This window comes from Hippopotamus amphibius, chromosome 9 (assembly GCF_030028045.1).
Source record: "Hippopotamus amphibius kiboko isolate mHipAmp2 chromosome 9, mHipAmp2.hap2, whole genome shotgun sequence".
Taxonomy (NCBI): domain Eukaryota; kingdom Metazoa; phylum Chordata; class Mammalia; order Artiodactyla; family Hippopotamidae; genus Hippopotamus; species Hippopotamus amphibius.
The window spans coordinates 119,935,199-119,950,209 of record NC_080194.1 but is presented as its reverse complement, the minus strand read 5'-3'; the positions used below and the strand labels follow the sequence as shown (position 1 = coordinate 119,950,209).

Genomic DNA, 15,011 nt, shown 5'->3' with positions numbered 1-15,011 from the left:
AGTGTATCATGTCTTCTGCCAATAGTTCCACTGTACTCCTCTGTTTCAATCTTTTATTTTCTTTTCTCGTCTGATTGCTGTAGTTACTACTTTCAATACCACATTGAATAGAAGTGGTGAGAGTGGGCATCCTTGTCTTTTTCCTGAATTTAGTAGGAAAGCTTTGTGCTTTTTAGCATTGAGTATTATGTTGGTTGTGGGTTTGTTGTAAATGACTTTTATTTTGTTGAAATATGTTCCCTCTATATCCACTTTGGTGAGAGTTTTTATCATGACTGGATGTTGAATTTTGTCAAAAGCTCTTTATGCATCTATTGAGATGATTGTGTGTGTTTTTGTCTTTCTTTTTGTTAATGTGTTGTATCACATTGATTGATTTGTGTATGTTGAACCATCCTTGTGAACCTGGAATTATCCAACTTGATCATGATGTATGATCCTTTTTATGTATTGTTGCATTCTGTTTGCAACATTTTGTTAAGGATATTTGTATTTATATTCATCAAAGACATTGACTTGTAATTGTCAAATATGTCATGTTGTGTCTTTGGTTTTGGTAACAGAATGACGGTGGCTTCAAGGAAATAATTTTGCAGTGTTCTTTCCTCTTCAATTTTTTGGAATAATTTAAGCAGGATAGGTATAAGTTCTTTTTTTGTATGTTTTATAGAACTCCCCAGTGAAGGCATCTGGTCCTGGACCTTTGATTGGAGGGAGTTGGATTTTTGTTTGTTTGTTTGCTTTTTAATTACAGATTCAGTTTCACTTTGAGTGACCATCTGCTCAAGTTTTCTGTTTCTTCTTGACTCAGCTTTGGCAGGCTGTATATTTCTATAAATTTGTCCATTTCTTCTAGATTGTCCAATTTGTTGGCATATAATTGTTCATAGTATTCTCTTATAATTTTTTTTGTGTGTATATCTGTGGTATCAGTTTTTATTTCTCCTCTTTTATTTCTTATTCTGTTTATTTTGATCCTCCCTCATTTCTTCTTGGTGAAGATGGCTAGAGGTTTATCAAATTTGTTTATCTTTTCAAAAAAAGAGTTCTTGGTTTTATTCATCTTTTCCATTGTTTTTTTAAATCTCTATTTTATTTATTTCCTCTCTGATCTTTATTATTTCCTCCCTCCTGTTGTCTTTGGGTTTTGTTTGTTTTTCTTTTTCTAATTCTTTTAGGTGGTGTTTTATGTCATTTATCTGAGATCTTTCTGGTTTCTTGAAGAAGGCCTGTATCACTGTAAACTTCCCCATTAGAACTGCTTTTGCTGTATCCCATAGATGTTGTAAGGTTGTGTTTTCATTTTCATTTGTCTTGAGGCTTTTTCTGATATCTTCTTTGATTTTATCATTGACCCATTTGTTTTTTAGTAGCATGTCTAATCTCCATGTGTTTCTTCTATTCCTATTTTACTTTCTGTTGTTGATTTCTAATTTCATACCATTGTGATCAGAAAAAAATGCTTGAAATAATTTCTATCCTTTTAAATTTGTTGAGGCTTGTTTTGTGACATTGTGTCATCTATTTTAGAACATTCATGTGCACTTGAAAAGAATGTATATTCTATTTTTTGTTCTCTCATTTTTTTGTGTGTGGATGGAGTGTGTTGTAGGTATGAAGTAAGTCCAACTGTTCTCATTGTATCATTTAAGACCTCTGTTGCTTTATTAATTTTCTGTCTAGACTATCTGTCCATTGATGTCGGTGGGGTGTTAAAATCTCCTACTATTATTGTATTATTGTCCATTTCTCCCTTTATGTATGTTAGTATTTGTTTTATATATTTCAGTGCACCTATATTGGATGCATCTATGTTGACAAGTGTAATATCTTCTTCTTGTATTGATTCTTTTGTTATTATATAATGTTCTTCTTTGTCTTTCTTTATGGCCTTTGTTTCAGTCTATTTTTTCTGATAAGAGTATTGCTATCCCTGATTTCTTGTAATTTCCATTTGCATGAAATGTCTTTTTCCATCCCCTCACTTTCAGTGTCTGTGTGTTTTTGCCCTGAAATGAGTCTCTTCTAGGCAGCATATTGTGGGTTCTTGTTTTTTTCCAATTTATCACTCTATGTCATTTGATAGGAGCATTTAGTCCATTGACTTTAAATTAATTATTGGTAGGTATGTACTTACAGCCATTTGAATCCTTGGTTTCCAATTGTTTTCATAGTTTTCTTTGTTTATATTATCTTCTTTTTGTTTTTCCTTTTTTGGTTTGATGATTTTCTTTTTCAATTCACTTGAGTTCCTTTCTTTTTGGTTTTTGTGAATCTATTGTATATTATTGATTTGTGGTTACCATGGAAATCAAGTATGTTAATCCATAATTGTATCTACTTGCTTTAAACAGATTGTCATTCAAAATCAAACACATTATAAAAGATCTATATTTTTCTACTTTCCTCCCTCACATTTTGTGACTTATGTCTTATTTTACATTTTCATGTTTGTCTTTTTACTGTTAATTGTAGTTATAATCACTTTTACAATGTTTGATTCTTTTTTTTTTTAATCTATATACTGGTTTACTTAAGTAATCTTCATTCCTTTTATTTGTTTGCCTTTTTTATCATGATTTTCCTTTTCCTATAAGTTTGTGCTTCTTTTTTATGTAGAGAAGACCCTTCAAATATTTCTTTTATAGTAGGTTTATTATCGCTGAAATCTCTTAATTTTTGCTTGTCTGAGAAATTCTTTGTCTTTCCTTCCATTTTAAATGATAATCTTGCTGGGTATAGTAGCCTAGGTTGCAGATTTTTCCCTTTCAGGACTTTGACTATATCATACCACTCCCTTCTGGCCTGGAAAGACTCTGTAGAGAAATCAACCAATAGCCTTATGGGTGTTTCCTTGTAAATGCTTCTTTGTTTTTCTCTTGCTGCCTTTAGAATTCTCTCTTTATCTTTTACATTTGCCATTTTAATTATGATTAAAACGTGTGAGTCTGTTTGGGTTCATCTTGTTTGTGACTCTGGGCTTCCTGTACCTGGATGTCTGTTTCCTTATTTAGGTTTGAGAAGTTTTCAGCCATAATTTCTTCAAGTATATTTTCAGTCTCCTTGTCTCTCTCTTCTCCTTCTGGAACCCCTATTATGCACAGGTTGGCACACTTTTTTTTATTATATCATAGATCTTATATGTTGCTTTCACTTTTTTAATTTGTCTATCTCTGCTATTCTGATTGGGTGCTTTCCATCATTTAATCTTCCTGATCACTTATTCATTCTTCTATACTATTTTGTGTGCTATTCATAGCTTCTAGATTGGTTCTTATCTTGGCAGTTGAGTTGACTATTTTTGATTTGTTCATCTTTATATTTTCTAGTTTTTTGTTATAGTGATATGCATTTCTATCAATAATCTTTCTTAATTTACTTAGCATTTTTTTATTACCTCTTTTTGAATTTGGTTTTAGTTGACTGATGAGCTCTGTTTCATTATTTTCTCTTTCAGGGTATTTCTCTCTTTTTTTTAATTGGGAGTAGTTCCTCTGACTTCATTTTACTTCACTTACTCTGTCTCTATGAATTTATAAGGAACAGTTATCTACTGGGGACTTGAAGGGGTGTTCTTATATGGAACTATCCCTGTGTGGACTGTGTGTGTCCAATGTTTTTGGTGTGAGGACTGGTTTTGGTATGAACACTGAGCATGGTGTGCTGGCCTTTATTACCTTGATAGGGGGTGTGGTTGGTGTTGGGGGATTTAAAGTCTGTGCAGGATGTAAGATGGTGTTTCCTCTTTGCTCTGTGGCTGCTGCTGCCCTGTTAGGGGCAGAGTTTTCTCCTCAGCTGTTGGAGTAGACACCCTGAGGGTCAGGTTTGATAAAGCCCCATTGCCTTCAGCATGAGCTCTGCCCTAAATGAGGTGATCACTGAAGCATGTGAGGCCCATGAGGTCACAGAGGCTCTGTTGGTGCCTACATAGGCACCTCTGGTTCCATTCAGAAGCAGCCAAATGTCACATGCCTTTCTCTGTTGTGTTCATCCCAGATCTAGTACAAGGCTGGGACTGGGGGGTTGGGGCATTGTGACTGCAGGAATTGAGGTGGCTGAGATCTGGGCTGCTCTGTGGCAGATTTTCTCCCAGTACTTATCTGCTTCACATCTACTGCTAAGCTGCATTGTGAAGTGGGCAGAGTTGGAGTGCCCTCACTGGGAGACAGACTGCTGTGTGCTCCTAAGCACCCTGACAATGTTCATTGCCACCTAAGCTCTCTGGGCTATCTCAGCATAGGTAGATTCATTCCTCTCCCAGGGCCTATCTGCCTGAGATTTAGCACTTATCACTGCAAGCTCCTGTGGTGCTGCTTTCTGTGCACACTGACAACATCCCATTGCTACATCTGCTGCCCATGCATGTGCTGACAAAAGCCTTCACAGCTCTGCCTATATCACACCCCAGGAAACCTGGTCAGTCTCTGCACAGCTAGACTGAGTCTCTCCCCAAAACTTGTGCCGGGCTGTGGTGTGGAGTGAGCAGGGCCAGGTTGTTTGCCTCTTCACATTGTGAAATGCAGTGAGGCAGCAGACTCCTATGCAAGGCTATTTCTGCCCTGGCTGTCAGCAAGCCAGCACATGTACACTCTTAGGGAGTAGAGTCTAGGCATCTCTAACCCATTTATCTGTCTTAGTGGATTTCCCAGCTGGTAAGGTGGCCCATCTCCTCCACATGTAACCCCAGGGCTGGATGCCCAGATTGTGGCTCAACCTTTTTACTTGGCCTGAGTGGACCTTCTACTTATAGATTGCTCCCAGGGGTGAAGGTTCTGACCTGACGCCTTTTTTTTCATCCTACCTGGTTATGTGGAGATCTTTCTTACAGCTTTGGTTGAATGGAATTCTTCTGCCAGTTTCCAGTTAGTTTTTGTGAGTATTGTTCCACATGTGTGTGTATTTTTGATGTGCTTGTGGGGGGAGGTGAGTGCCACATCCTCCTACTCTGCCATCTTGATATCCCATTTGAATTTACTACTTTTTAATCAGAAAAAGGATAATGCTAATAATAATGCTTGACAGATTCATTGTAAATTTTTGTTTCATTTTGTTTTCCTGTTTCCTTAGCCTTATGGGGGCTGGAGTTTGCTGTTCAATCTACATGCATACACAAATATACAATCACCACAAAAGTTTCTCATTACATAATGAATGAATTAAAAATGGAAAGCATCTTATAATCTTTTGCCATATAATTACTTTTGAGTTGCATTTATTGTATATTGCTTAAGATTTTGCTATGTGGAAAAAAGCATGAAGATTTCTCAAAAAGTGAAAAATAGAACTACCATAGATGATCCAGCAATCTCACTTCTGGGTGTTTATTCAAAGGAATTGAAGTCAGGATCTCAATGGAACACCTGTACTCCCATGCTCATTGCAGCATTATTCACAACAGCCAAAATATGAAAGCAATAAATGTCCATCTACAAATGAATAAAGAAAAATATATGTATATACAATGGAATATTATTCAGCCTTAAATAAAGAAGGAAATCCTGCCTTTCATGACAGCATGGATGGACAGACCTAGAGGACATTATGCTAAGTGATATAAAACAGACACAGAATGACAAATACTGTATGGCCTCACGTGTATTATGGAATCTAAAATAGTCAAACTCATCAAAGCAGAGAGTAGAATTGTGATTGCCAGGGACCGATGGAGGGAGAAGGGGAAAACAGGGAGATGATGTTCAATTTGTCCAAAATTTCATTTTATGCAAGATAAATAAGCTCTGGAGATCTACAATACAGCATAGTGCCTGTATATAACATACATATATGTAAGTGTATACTATATTCTTAAAATTTGCTAAAAGGGTGGGTCTCAGGTTAAGAGTTTCTACCACAAAAATAAAAAATAATAAAGGGGATGGGAGGAAATTATGGGAGATAATGGATATGTCTATGGCTTTGGGGGTGATGGTTTCACACATGTATACTTATTCCTAAATTCATTGAGATGTATATATTTAAATATTACAGCTTTTAAAATGTCAATCCTGCTTCAATAAAGTGGCTTAAATTTTTTAATTTTAAATGTTTTGCCATGCATATACTGATACATCTGTGTGAATGTTTATTATTATCCTGAGAAACACTTTAGACTAATGTTCTGAAACTTGCTTTTCTCTCTCATTATGAGATGGAGTAGATTGAATCCAATTTTGTCTCAAAAAAAATGGAGAAAAATTTAATAGAACTGTCCTAATAGAGACTTTTTACTCTCCTTTTTGTGGTCATGTTTACTCCTTAGAATACAGTAGAGACAGGTTCAAGAACTGAATGGGTTTCTGGAGTAGATAACCTTCCAAACTGGAGAAACTGAGAAATCTCAGAAACAACTGTTCTTCAAAAGCCTTGATGGAACCACATCATATCTGCCTGAAATAACAGATTTTCTCAGGTTATTTGTGTGAACAGTTCTCTCCTAGTGCCCAGTTTCTATTACCCTTATGTCATTTTCTGCTTGGAGTGCCTTCTGCTTCTTCTTTATTTGAAAACATGTTTCCTCTTTGATTTAGTGGTTCATAGGAACTACAGCATATATCAAATAAATTAAATCTTAACTAGTGATGAACATTAATATATAAAGTCAACTTAATAATTTTATCAGAAAACCAGGAACTAGTTTGTGATAGCAATTTGCTAATTTTTTGTCTTTATATGTTCCATATTTCTGACTTACCAGGGGCATGGAAACTATAATAAGCATTACAATGAAGAATAAACTACATCTTTTCTTCACTGCTGAAGGTAACAAACAATATTAATATGAAAATTAGCTGTTTCTTTTTTTTTCTCCTTCGTCTAGGTTTAAAGATCTATTTGCTGATCTAGAAAACAGACAGGAAGAGCTGGGCATTGCTAGCTTTGGTATCTCTATCACTACTATGGAAGAGGTTTTCATTAGGTAAGTAATGATGCATGGGGGGGCAGGAGAGAGGAAAAAATCTTTCCTTAAAATCAGATTTCATTTTGAAAGCAAGCCCCATCCTGTATGGAGCTGGAGTAATTGAAGTAGTAATGGATTGTTAGATATGGTTACCTTCTATGAATCCCAGACACATCAGTTTATACATCTTGCTCACCTGGTGGGCTGAGGCTGCTGTGAGTCATAGAACTAGAGTGACAACATCAGTCCAGAGAGCTAGGAGGCAATATATTCAATGCAAATCATGGGACTATGAACAAAACAACTAAATCTGGGTACTAAATATGCAGGGTAGAGGGATATTGGGTAAGAAGATTATATGAAGTTTTGGGATTAGGATTGGGTGCCTATGCCTTTCATGGGTAGAATTGATTGGATTGGCCTAGAGCAAAGAGAAATTATGTGATCACAGTAAAAGTCCTGGATCTAAATTGGAGGTTTTATTGGGGATGACTTTAAAATCTTGATCTAATCATGTCTCTATAACCTACATAACTTGTACATAGTTTATATTCTGAGATTATCTTGCACTGTGTGAAAGTTCAAAGGGAAGGTGCCTACAGAGTTCAGTACCACTATGAAGGGAGGGCCAACTGGTTAGCTGTCAGAAGACCTCACAAAAAGTCTTTTCTGTGGTCTAGACTTCATTCTCTTAGGCTTAGAGACAATCTTGTCAGTCCCAGGGCTTACATAGATTAGTGACTCTCATGCTAATAAAGTTTACCAAAGATGTATATATATAGCATAATCAGAATGATACTTGATTAATTTGCAGTAAGAAATAGAGCATCCAGGTGGAGCAGATAATCATGTGTTCTTGCCAGTTCCATGTCTCTGCTCTAATCCATTTTAAATGTCATTTTATTTTTAAGACACAAATGACATACTTGGTTTTTAGAAAAGATTAATCAAATTGATAAACCGATAGCCATTCTGAGCAGGGAAGAAGAGTGAATACACAAATTTTAAATATTGGGAAGAGAGAGGTGATATCACTACAGATTCTATGGATAGTAAAAAGCTAAAAAGGTAATAATGTAAACAATTTTATGTCAATAAATTTGAAAATTTAGATCAAATAGACAAATTCCTTAAAAGATACAAACTATCAAAACTCATTCAAGTAGATGACCTGAATAACCATTCATTTCTACTTAAGAAATTAAAATTATAGTTTAAAAATCTCTCACAAAAAAAACCTAGAGGTACAGATGGCTTTTACTGGTGAATTCTGCCAAATATTTAAGAAGTAAATAATATCAATTCTATAAAAACTCACCCAAGGAGTTGGAGAGGAGGCAATACTTGGCAACTCATTCTGTGAGGTCAGTATTACCCTGATATCAAAACCAGGCAAAGGTATTACAAGATAAAAAAAATCACAGATCAATATCACTCATGAACATAAATACAAAAATTCTTAAGATTTTAGCTAATCAAATTCAACAATATAAACAAATAAATAAAATTTGGTTTAACATTTTAGCTTTCAAAAATCAATTAATATAATTTGCCATTTTAAAACACTCAAAAAGAAAAGCCACTTAATCATCTCATTAAAATCAGAAAAAGCATTTGGCAAAATACAGAATTCATTCTGATAAAACTTTCAAGAATATAGGAAAAGAAGGGATCTTTCTCAAACTGATAAAGGGCATCTACAAAAACCCTACATACTTAATGATGGAAAACTGAATGCTTTCTCCCTAAGTTTAGAAACAAGAAAGGGGTGGTCCTCACCGCTTCTATTTAAGATTCTACTGGAGGCCTATCCATTATAGCTGAGTAAGAAAATAAAATATCCAAAAATCAATTATTTTTCTATATACTATCAAGGAACAAACTGAAATTGAAATAGAAAAACAATGCCCTTTTCAATAGCATCTAAAAATGTAAAATACTCAAGGATGAATGTAACAAAAGATGTATAAGATATATACATTAAAACATTACTGAGAGAACTTAAAGATGACTGAAATAAATGCAGTTATACTATGTTCTTCAGTCAGAAGACTTGATATTTTAAAGTCGTAAATTCTCCCCAAATTGATCTATAGTTTCTATTCAACCACAATCAAAATGCCAGGTGTTTTTATAAAAGCTGATCAGCTGATTAGAAAATTTCTATCTCAATACAAAGGCCTTAGAATGGGCAAAATAATTTCGGCAATGCATATCCAGTCTTGCACTGATGAAAAGGAAAGAAGAGCACTCAAGTCCTGCTAATTATACAGTGAGCTGATTTTATCACATTGGGAAATAACATGGCAACATCCAGTAAGTTGATAACTTCCAGAAAGTAACATTCCACAACCCAGAAATTTCACTCTTAGGTATATACTCTAGAGAAACTCACGTATTTGCCCAGAAGACAAATATAGAGATATTCACTGAAGTGTATAATAGCAAAATAACGCAATAAATAATATAATGTATAAAATATGACACCTATAATGAAATGCTATATATAGCAATTGAAAGGAATGAACTAAATTCCTTTTTATGCAAATGTCAACATGGGAAGATAAAAAATGTCTAATCTTTTAAAGGAAAAAAAGCATTTTTCTGTCTGTTATATATGCCATTTATATAAAACATTAAGAGCATGAAAAAAGTATACATGTTTATAGATACATAATGTGCACACAAAAGCATTAAAATATATCTGGTTTCTCCACTGTGAAATTACTTTTTCTTTCCATTCTCCGTTTTTTTGGAAGCAGGTCACTAAACACAGCCAATACTCAAGGGGAGGAGGGATTGAGCACCACCTCCTGGAGAGAGTAGTAGCTACAAACATTATTTGGAATTCTGCAAGAAAGATTTGTCTCTCTTATTTATTCATTCAGTCCTCTATTTATAGCAATATGGACTCACGTAATACTACCTTGGCCAAGTGATCAAAGTGATAAGGACATCACAGTGACATTTCATGTTAAAATCATGTACCCACTGATATAATGTGAGGAAGAGTGTACTTCACCTCTGTAATATTCTTCCCCAAGCCATAGCACCACTCTAACCATGAGAAAAACATAAGACAAACTCAAATTGAGGAACATTTTACAAAATACCTAATGGGTACTTCTCAAAACTTCTAAGGTCACAAAAAACAAGGAAGGTCTAAGAAACTGTCACAGTTCAGAGGAGACTAAGGAGACATAAAGACTAAATATAATACAGTATGCTGGGTGGGATCCTGGCAGAGAAAATGGACTTTACTGGAAAACTAGCAAAACCTGAATAAAATGTGGAGTTTAATTATGTAATAGTAATTTGCCAATGTCGGTTTCTTAGTTGTGACAAATTACCATGGCAATGAAAGATGTTAATAACAGGGGAAACTGAATGAGCGGTATACAGGATCTCTGTACTATCTTTGCTAGTTTTCTGTAAATCTAAAGCTATTCAGTAATTAAAAGTTTATTTTAAAGATATATCTGAAAAGTTACATGCCAAACATCACAGTAGGCTTGATGGAGAAGGTTGGGAGAAATGAGATTGATAATCTCATTCGAAGATGATTTAAATTTATTTGTAATATATTTTTTAATTGGCTCATATAAAAAAGATGTTAAAAGTGGTTAATTCTCTGAGTTGGGAAAGTGGGTGTTTTCTTACATTTATTCTTTCTCTGTACAGAAACCATAAGGGAAAATATTTGGCTAAATAAAATTTAAGTGTTTTGTATATCAGAGAATATTTTAACAGCATTAAAAGACAAATGACACAAAGGTTAATTATAATAAATATGTCTACTATTTTTTTTCTTAATCAAAAAGAAAAATGTGAAAACAGTATAAAATTAAACAAACTGTAAAAAATAATTCACAAAAGAGTAACTACAAATAGTCAAATTGGTACAAAGGGATTAAAAACAGCAAAATTAAAATAAAATACCCAGTCTTGGTGAATATGTGGTGAAATAGGGAGATAAAGTGAAATAAAGTGACATGGATATGTAAATTAGTGTACTCTTTTTGAAGATATAAAATGTACATATACTAATTTTATCCACATATATAAGAAGCTTTAAAATGTGTATATTCTACATCTGAAAATTTGTCCTTTGTGGATATGATATATGCGGAATAGTGTTCATCACATCAATGCTTATAATAATAAAAAGCTAAAGCAATCTAAGTAATTGCTCAATAAACGGTGATTCATCTGTATAATAAAATAAAAGTCAGTCATTAGAAGTGATGTTATGTATGTAGATAGTAAAATGAATATATTTTAATAATTTAAAAAGGAAAGCAATTTGAAAAACAGTGTTTGCAGTATTATATGATCCTAGTTTTTCATTGTATGTGTGTATGTATATATTCATGCTTGTGCATATATAGATATAGAAAAATGTCATTTGGGTACATCTGAGTAATGAGATCTTGAGAATTTTTTCTTTTGGTTTATTGTATTTTTAAACACTTTCTCACTGAATATGTCTTACAAGTGTATAAAAATTAATTTTAAAAAACCTACTAAAGAAATTAGAGAAAAAAGTCAAGGAAAAATCCATATTTGTCTTCAGTGGTATCAATTACCATCATATCACAGTGACCAGACATGGCATAGACTACCTTGAATTAATATAATATTGTAAGTCAACTATATTTCAGTTTAAAAAAAGCAGGGTTTGATAACAGGGTTATTAAGTTAAACAAGTATTTGTGGGTTGTTTTGTGGTCCTGCTAAAAGAAAGTTTAAAAAGTCTTGCTAACTTATTGGTTTAGAAAGAAAAATCCATCTTTACAAATTATGAATTTTTCATCAAGGGTTACAGAACTCCCATGGGTGGACTTAAAGTTTCAGATTCCCCATTGTATAATGATTTCTGTTATTCTGTTTAGCATTTTTCTCCCTTAAATTAAAATGAAATATATATATCCCTTTCTTCCATGGAATTGTGAGCCCTTGCAGAACAAATTAACTATGGGTACCTTTGCTTTGTTAATTATTCCAAATATTCAGATTGCCTGGAGCAGAAAATGGAAAAAAACACGTCTATTTTTGTGATATAATTATAAAACATTAGAAACATTATAAAAATAAAACTCTACTATGTATTATCAATATCCTTTCTTAAAATAAAGGAGATTTAACAACCCCTCTCTCCTTAAAAAAAAGATATATGAGGGTGAGTCAAAAATTATCTGCACTCTGGCTGTAGCATTTACAGAAGTTTTAATATAACCAGAGTGTGGATAATCTTTGACTCACCCTAGTATTAGGTCAGTTTATTTTATCCGGTGTTAATGTTAACATTATATAGCTGGTGCTTGTTTTTTCTTTTTCTTTTAATTTGCCTCAATTTGTGAAAGTTTTGTGATGGACTTGGTATTTAGAAGCCACTGTTCTGGTTAAAATAATTTTTTTTTGTGGTGTGTGTGTAGGGTCAGTAGATCAGATAATCTAGCTTTCCAGACCCAAGCGGGCAAAGATGAAAATGAAGACATGAACCAGAATATGAATGTTCCCAGAAATTTTGAGAGATCACATTCTTCCTCCACCTTGAGTGAACGCTCTAATATTACATTTAATACTGGGGTGAGCAACTTCACTAAGAATATAATGTTTGTATATATTTGTATGGGATAAAAGACATAATATTTCATTTTAATATTTGAATTAAAAGGAGAGTTTGGAGTTCCTAGCCAGAGAAGGCCAGGTAAGGAGTCTGTAAAACAATCCAGTTAATTTTATAATTGAAAAGTGAAATAGGATAGTAAAAATTAGATTTTACTCTCCCCATTATTATTCCTCAGAGTCACCTATCACAGTTTTTGAAAGTGTTAGTTCGTTCAGAGTTGAGAAAGGGTCTTATAAAAGTTATCACTACTCACACACATAAAAGCATTTAAATTTATGAATTGAAATGAATTGGTACTTCCTAGTGCACTGTTTATTCTCAAGTCAGTATCTTCCTTCATCACCATGGGAAATTTCATTGGATTGCCAAGCATTTCTTTCATTGTTGTCCTAATTATCGCTCTCCTTACAGTTTTCCCTAATAAAGACTAGGGACTCTGAGGTGGAAGGTATATTTCTCAGAGTTGCCTACAAACATGCCTTCACTAAAGGGCGATGAGCCAATTGTGATGCAGTTAGTGTGTTGTACAACTAACGTGTGGAATTTTGAGCCAGATAGAACTGGAATTCCTGCTCCATTTACTAGCTATTTGACCTTGACCAAATCATTTAACATATCTGTTCAAGCATATATTTATAGAATTGTATACATCTTCTACCATAAGATTAAAAATATTAATGCTAATGAATTTCATTAAATTTTGTGACCATTTTAATGCTATCTTCTCTATTCTCGTCAGTGGACTCTTTACTCTCAGCAGTTCTTTGCTATGTTCATAAAGAGAGCAATGTTCAGTTGGCGCAACTGGAATTTGATGTTGATGCAGCTACTAGCATTTCTGGGTATTGTTTATTTTTTGATGAGTGGTGTGGACTTGTCAAGAAGAAATGAAGAACCTGCCAGAGAAATGGATTTGGGACAATATGGTCAAACCATTGTGCCCTTCTCAACTTCTGGAAATTCTGATTTTATTCTGAATTTTACAAAAAATCTTGAGATCATGCTAAAAGCTAAGAAACAAAAACTTCATGAAGTGAAAGGTAAGTTTCTTTAAAAAAGAAAATGACTGCTGGTAAATAAAGACCTGCTTGTATCCTTCCAAAGAAAGGTCTTAACTGGAATATCAAGCTACTTGCTCTTTTTTTTTTCTTGATAGTCAATCTCATAAAGGCAGCTAAACCAGAGGTAAGAACCATCTTTCAAGATTACTGACCACAAAAGTTAATTATTAACAGAGATACTAGAGTATGGGTTATCCACCAGCCATTTGCTAAACCTTCTAAGGAATGGATTAAAGTACCAAAATATTTTGTTTTGTAAAATTTAGCACAGAATTTTACATAATACCAGCCTTACAGTGTGGTATGATGGTCCTAAATCCTGAGAGGGGTCCCACAAGATATGCTCTAGATTGGCCATATCTAAAAACAGGTAAACAGGTTTGGCTGAAGGCTTTATGGGCAAGTTACTCAGAGCTTATTTATTTGGAAAGTAGTAACAATAATTGACTATATATATTGAACACATACTTTTGGCAAGAACTAATACTTAATTGTCTCAATTTCTGTAAGAATCATATTTGCTAAAGTTGGGGACGCTGAGGTTTGGAGATGTTCAGTGAGTTACCCCAAATCATGCATCTAGTATGTATTAGAGCAGAGGTTAGATTTTAAGACTGCCTGATGGGAGTTTGCAATAATAACCCACACTACATTAGATTACCCCTGAGAGAGGCAAGTCTCTCCTCTTATAGGACTGATCAATTCTTTCCAGGTACTTCGTTTGTATTTCCTTAAGCTGCTGTCTGGTTGACCGTGTTACTTTAGGTTAGCATATAACTTGTGCAGTTTGGCAGGTTTATCCTTTAGGTTTCATTGTGAGAGATGAAAATGTAGTCAGAGATGTTGGTTAATTACTTCTACCATTATCCTGTTTTTATGTTGATACACATCATAGACTGAGTGGCACAAAATCTGTCAGTAAATCACACATTTCTTCTCCTCCTCCATTACTGGATTACTAGATGAACATGTATTAATCAAAAATCACACAGTTGTGGGCTTCCTAGGTGGTGCAGTGGTTGAGAATCCGCCTGCCAATGCAGGGGACACTGGTTTGATCCCTGCTCCAGGAAGATCCCACATGCCACGGAGCAACTAAGACCATGCGCCAAAAAAAAAAAAAAAATCAATAAATCTACATAAATATAAAAAAAAAAATCACACAGTTGTTAAGAAGAGAAGAGGGAAGAGAAAAGAGAGAAAATGAATTTGCCTGATTCATAATGTGGTTCTTTTCCCCTACATTATATTGTTTATACAAAAATTAAAAGACCATATTTCTATACAAAATGGAATATTCTATTATAAAAAGAAATAGTTCTGGGACTTCCTAGGTGGCACAGTGGTGAAGAATCTGCCTGCCAATGCAGGGGACACGGGTTCGAGCCCTGCCCTGGGAAGATTCCACATGCCACAGAGC

The 15,011-nt window shown here is 34.1% G+C and overlaps 1 protein-coding gene across 1 annotated transcript in view; it reads left to right on the top strand.

Annotated features, from left to right (window-relative positions):
• Window positions 1-15,011, top strand: part of LOC130861025 (phospholipid-transporting ATPase ABCA3-like) — a 216,268-nt gene that overhangs the window by 117,735 nt on the left and 83,522 nt on the right. Inside the window, exons 16-18 of the mRNA XM_057749529.1 lie at window positions 6,818-6,916; window positions 12,334-12,487; window positions 13,270-13,570. Of these exons, the coding sequence (XP_057605512.1) occupies window positions 6,818-6,916; window positions 12,334-12,487; window positions 13,270-13,570 (554 nt within the window). The remainder of the gene's footprint in view (window positions 1-6,817; window positions 6,917-12,333; window positions 12,488-13,269; window positions 13,571-15,011) is intronic.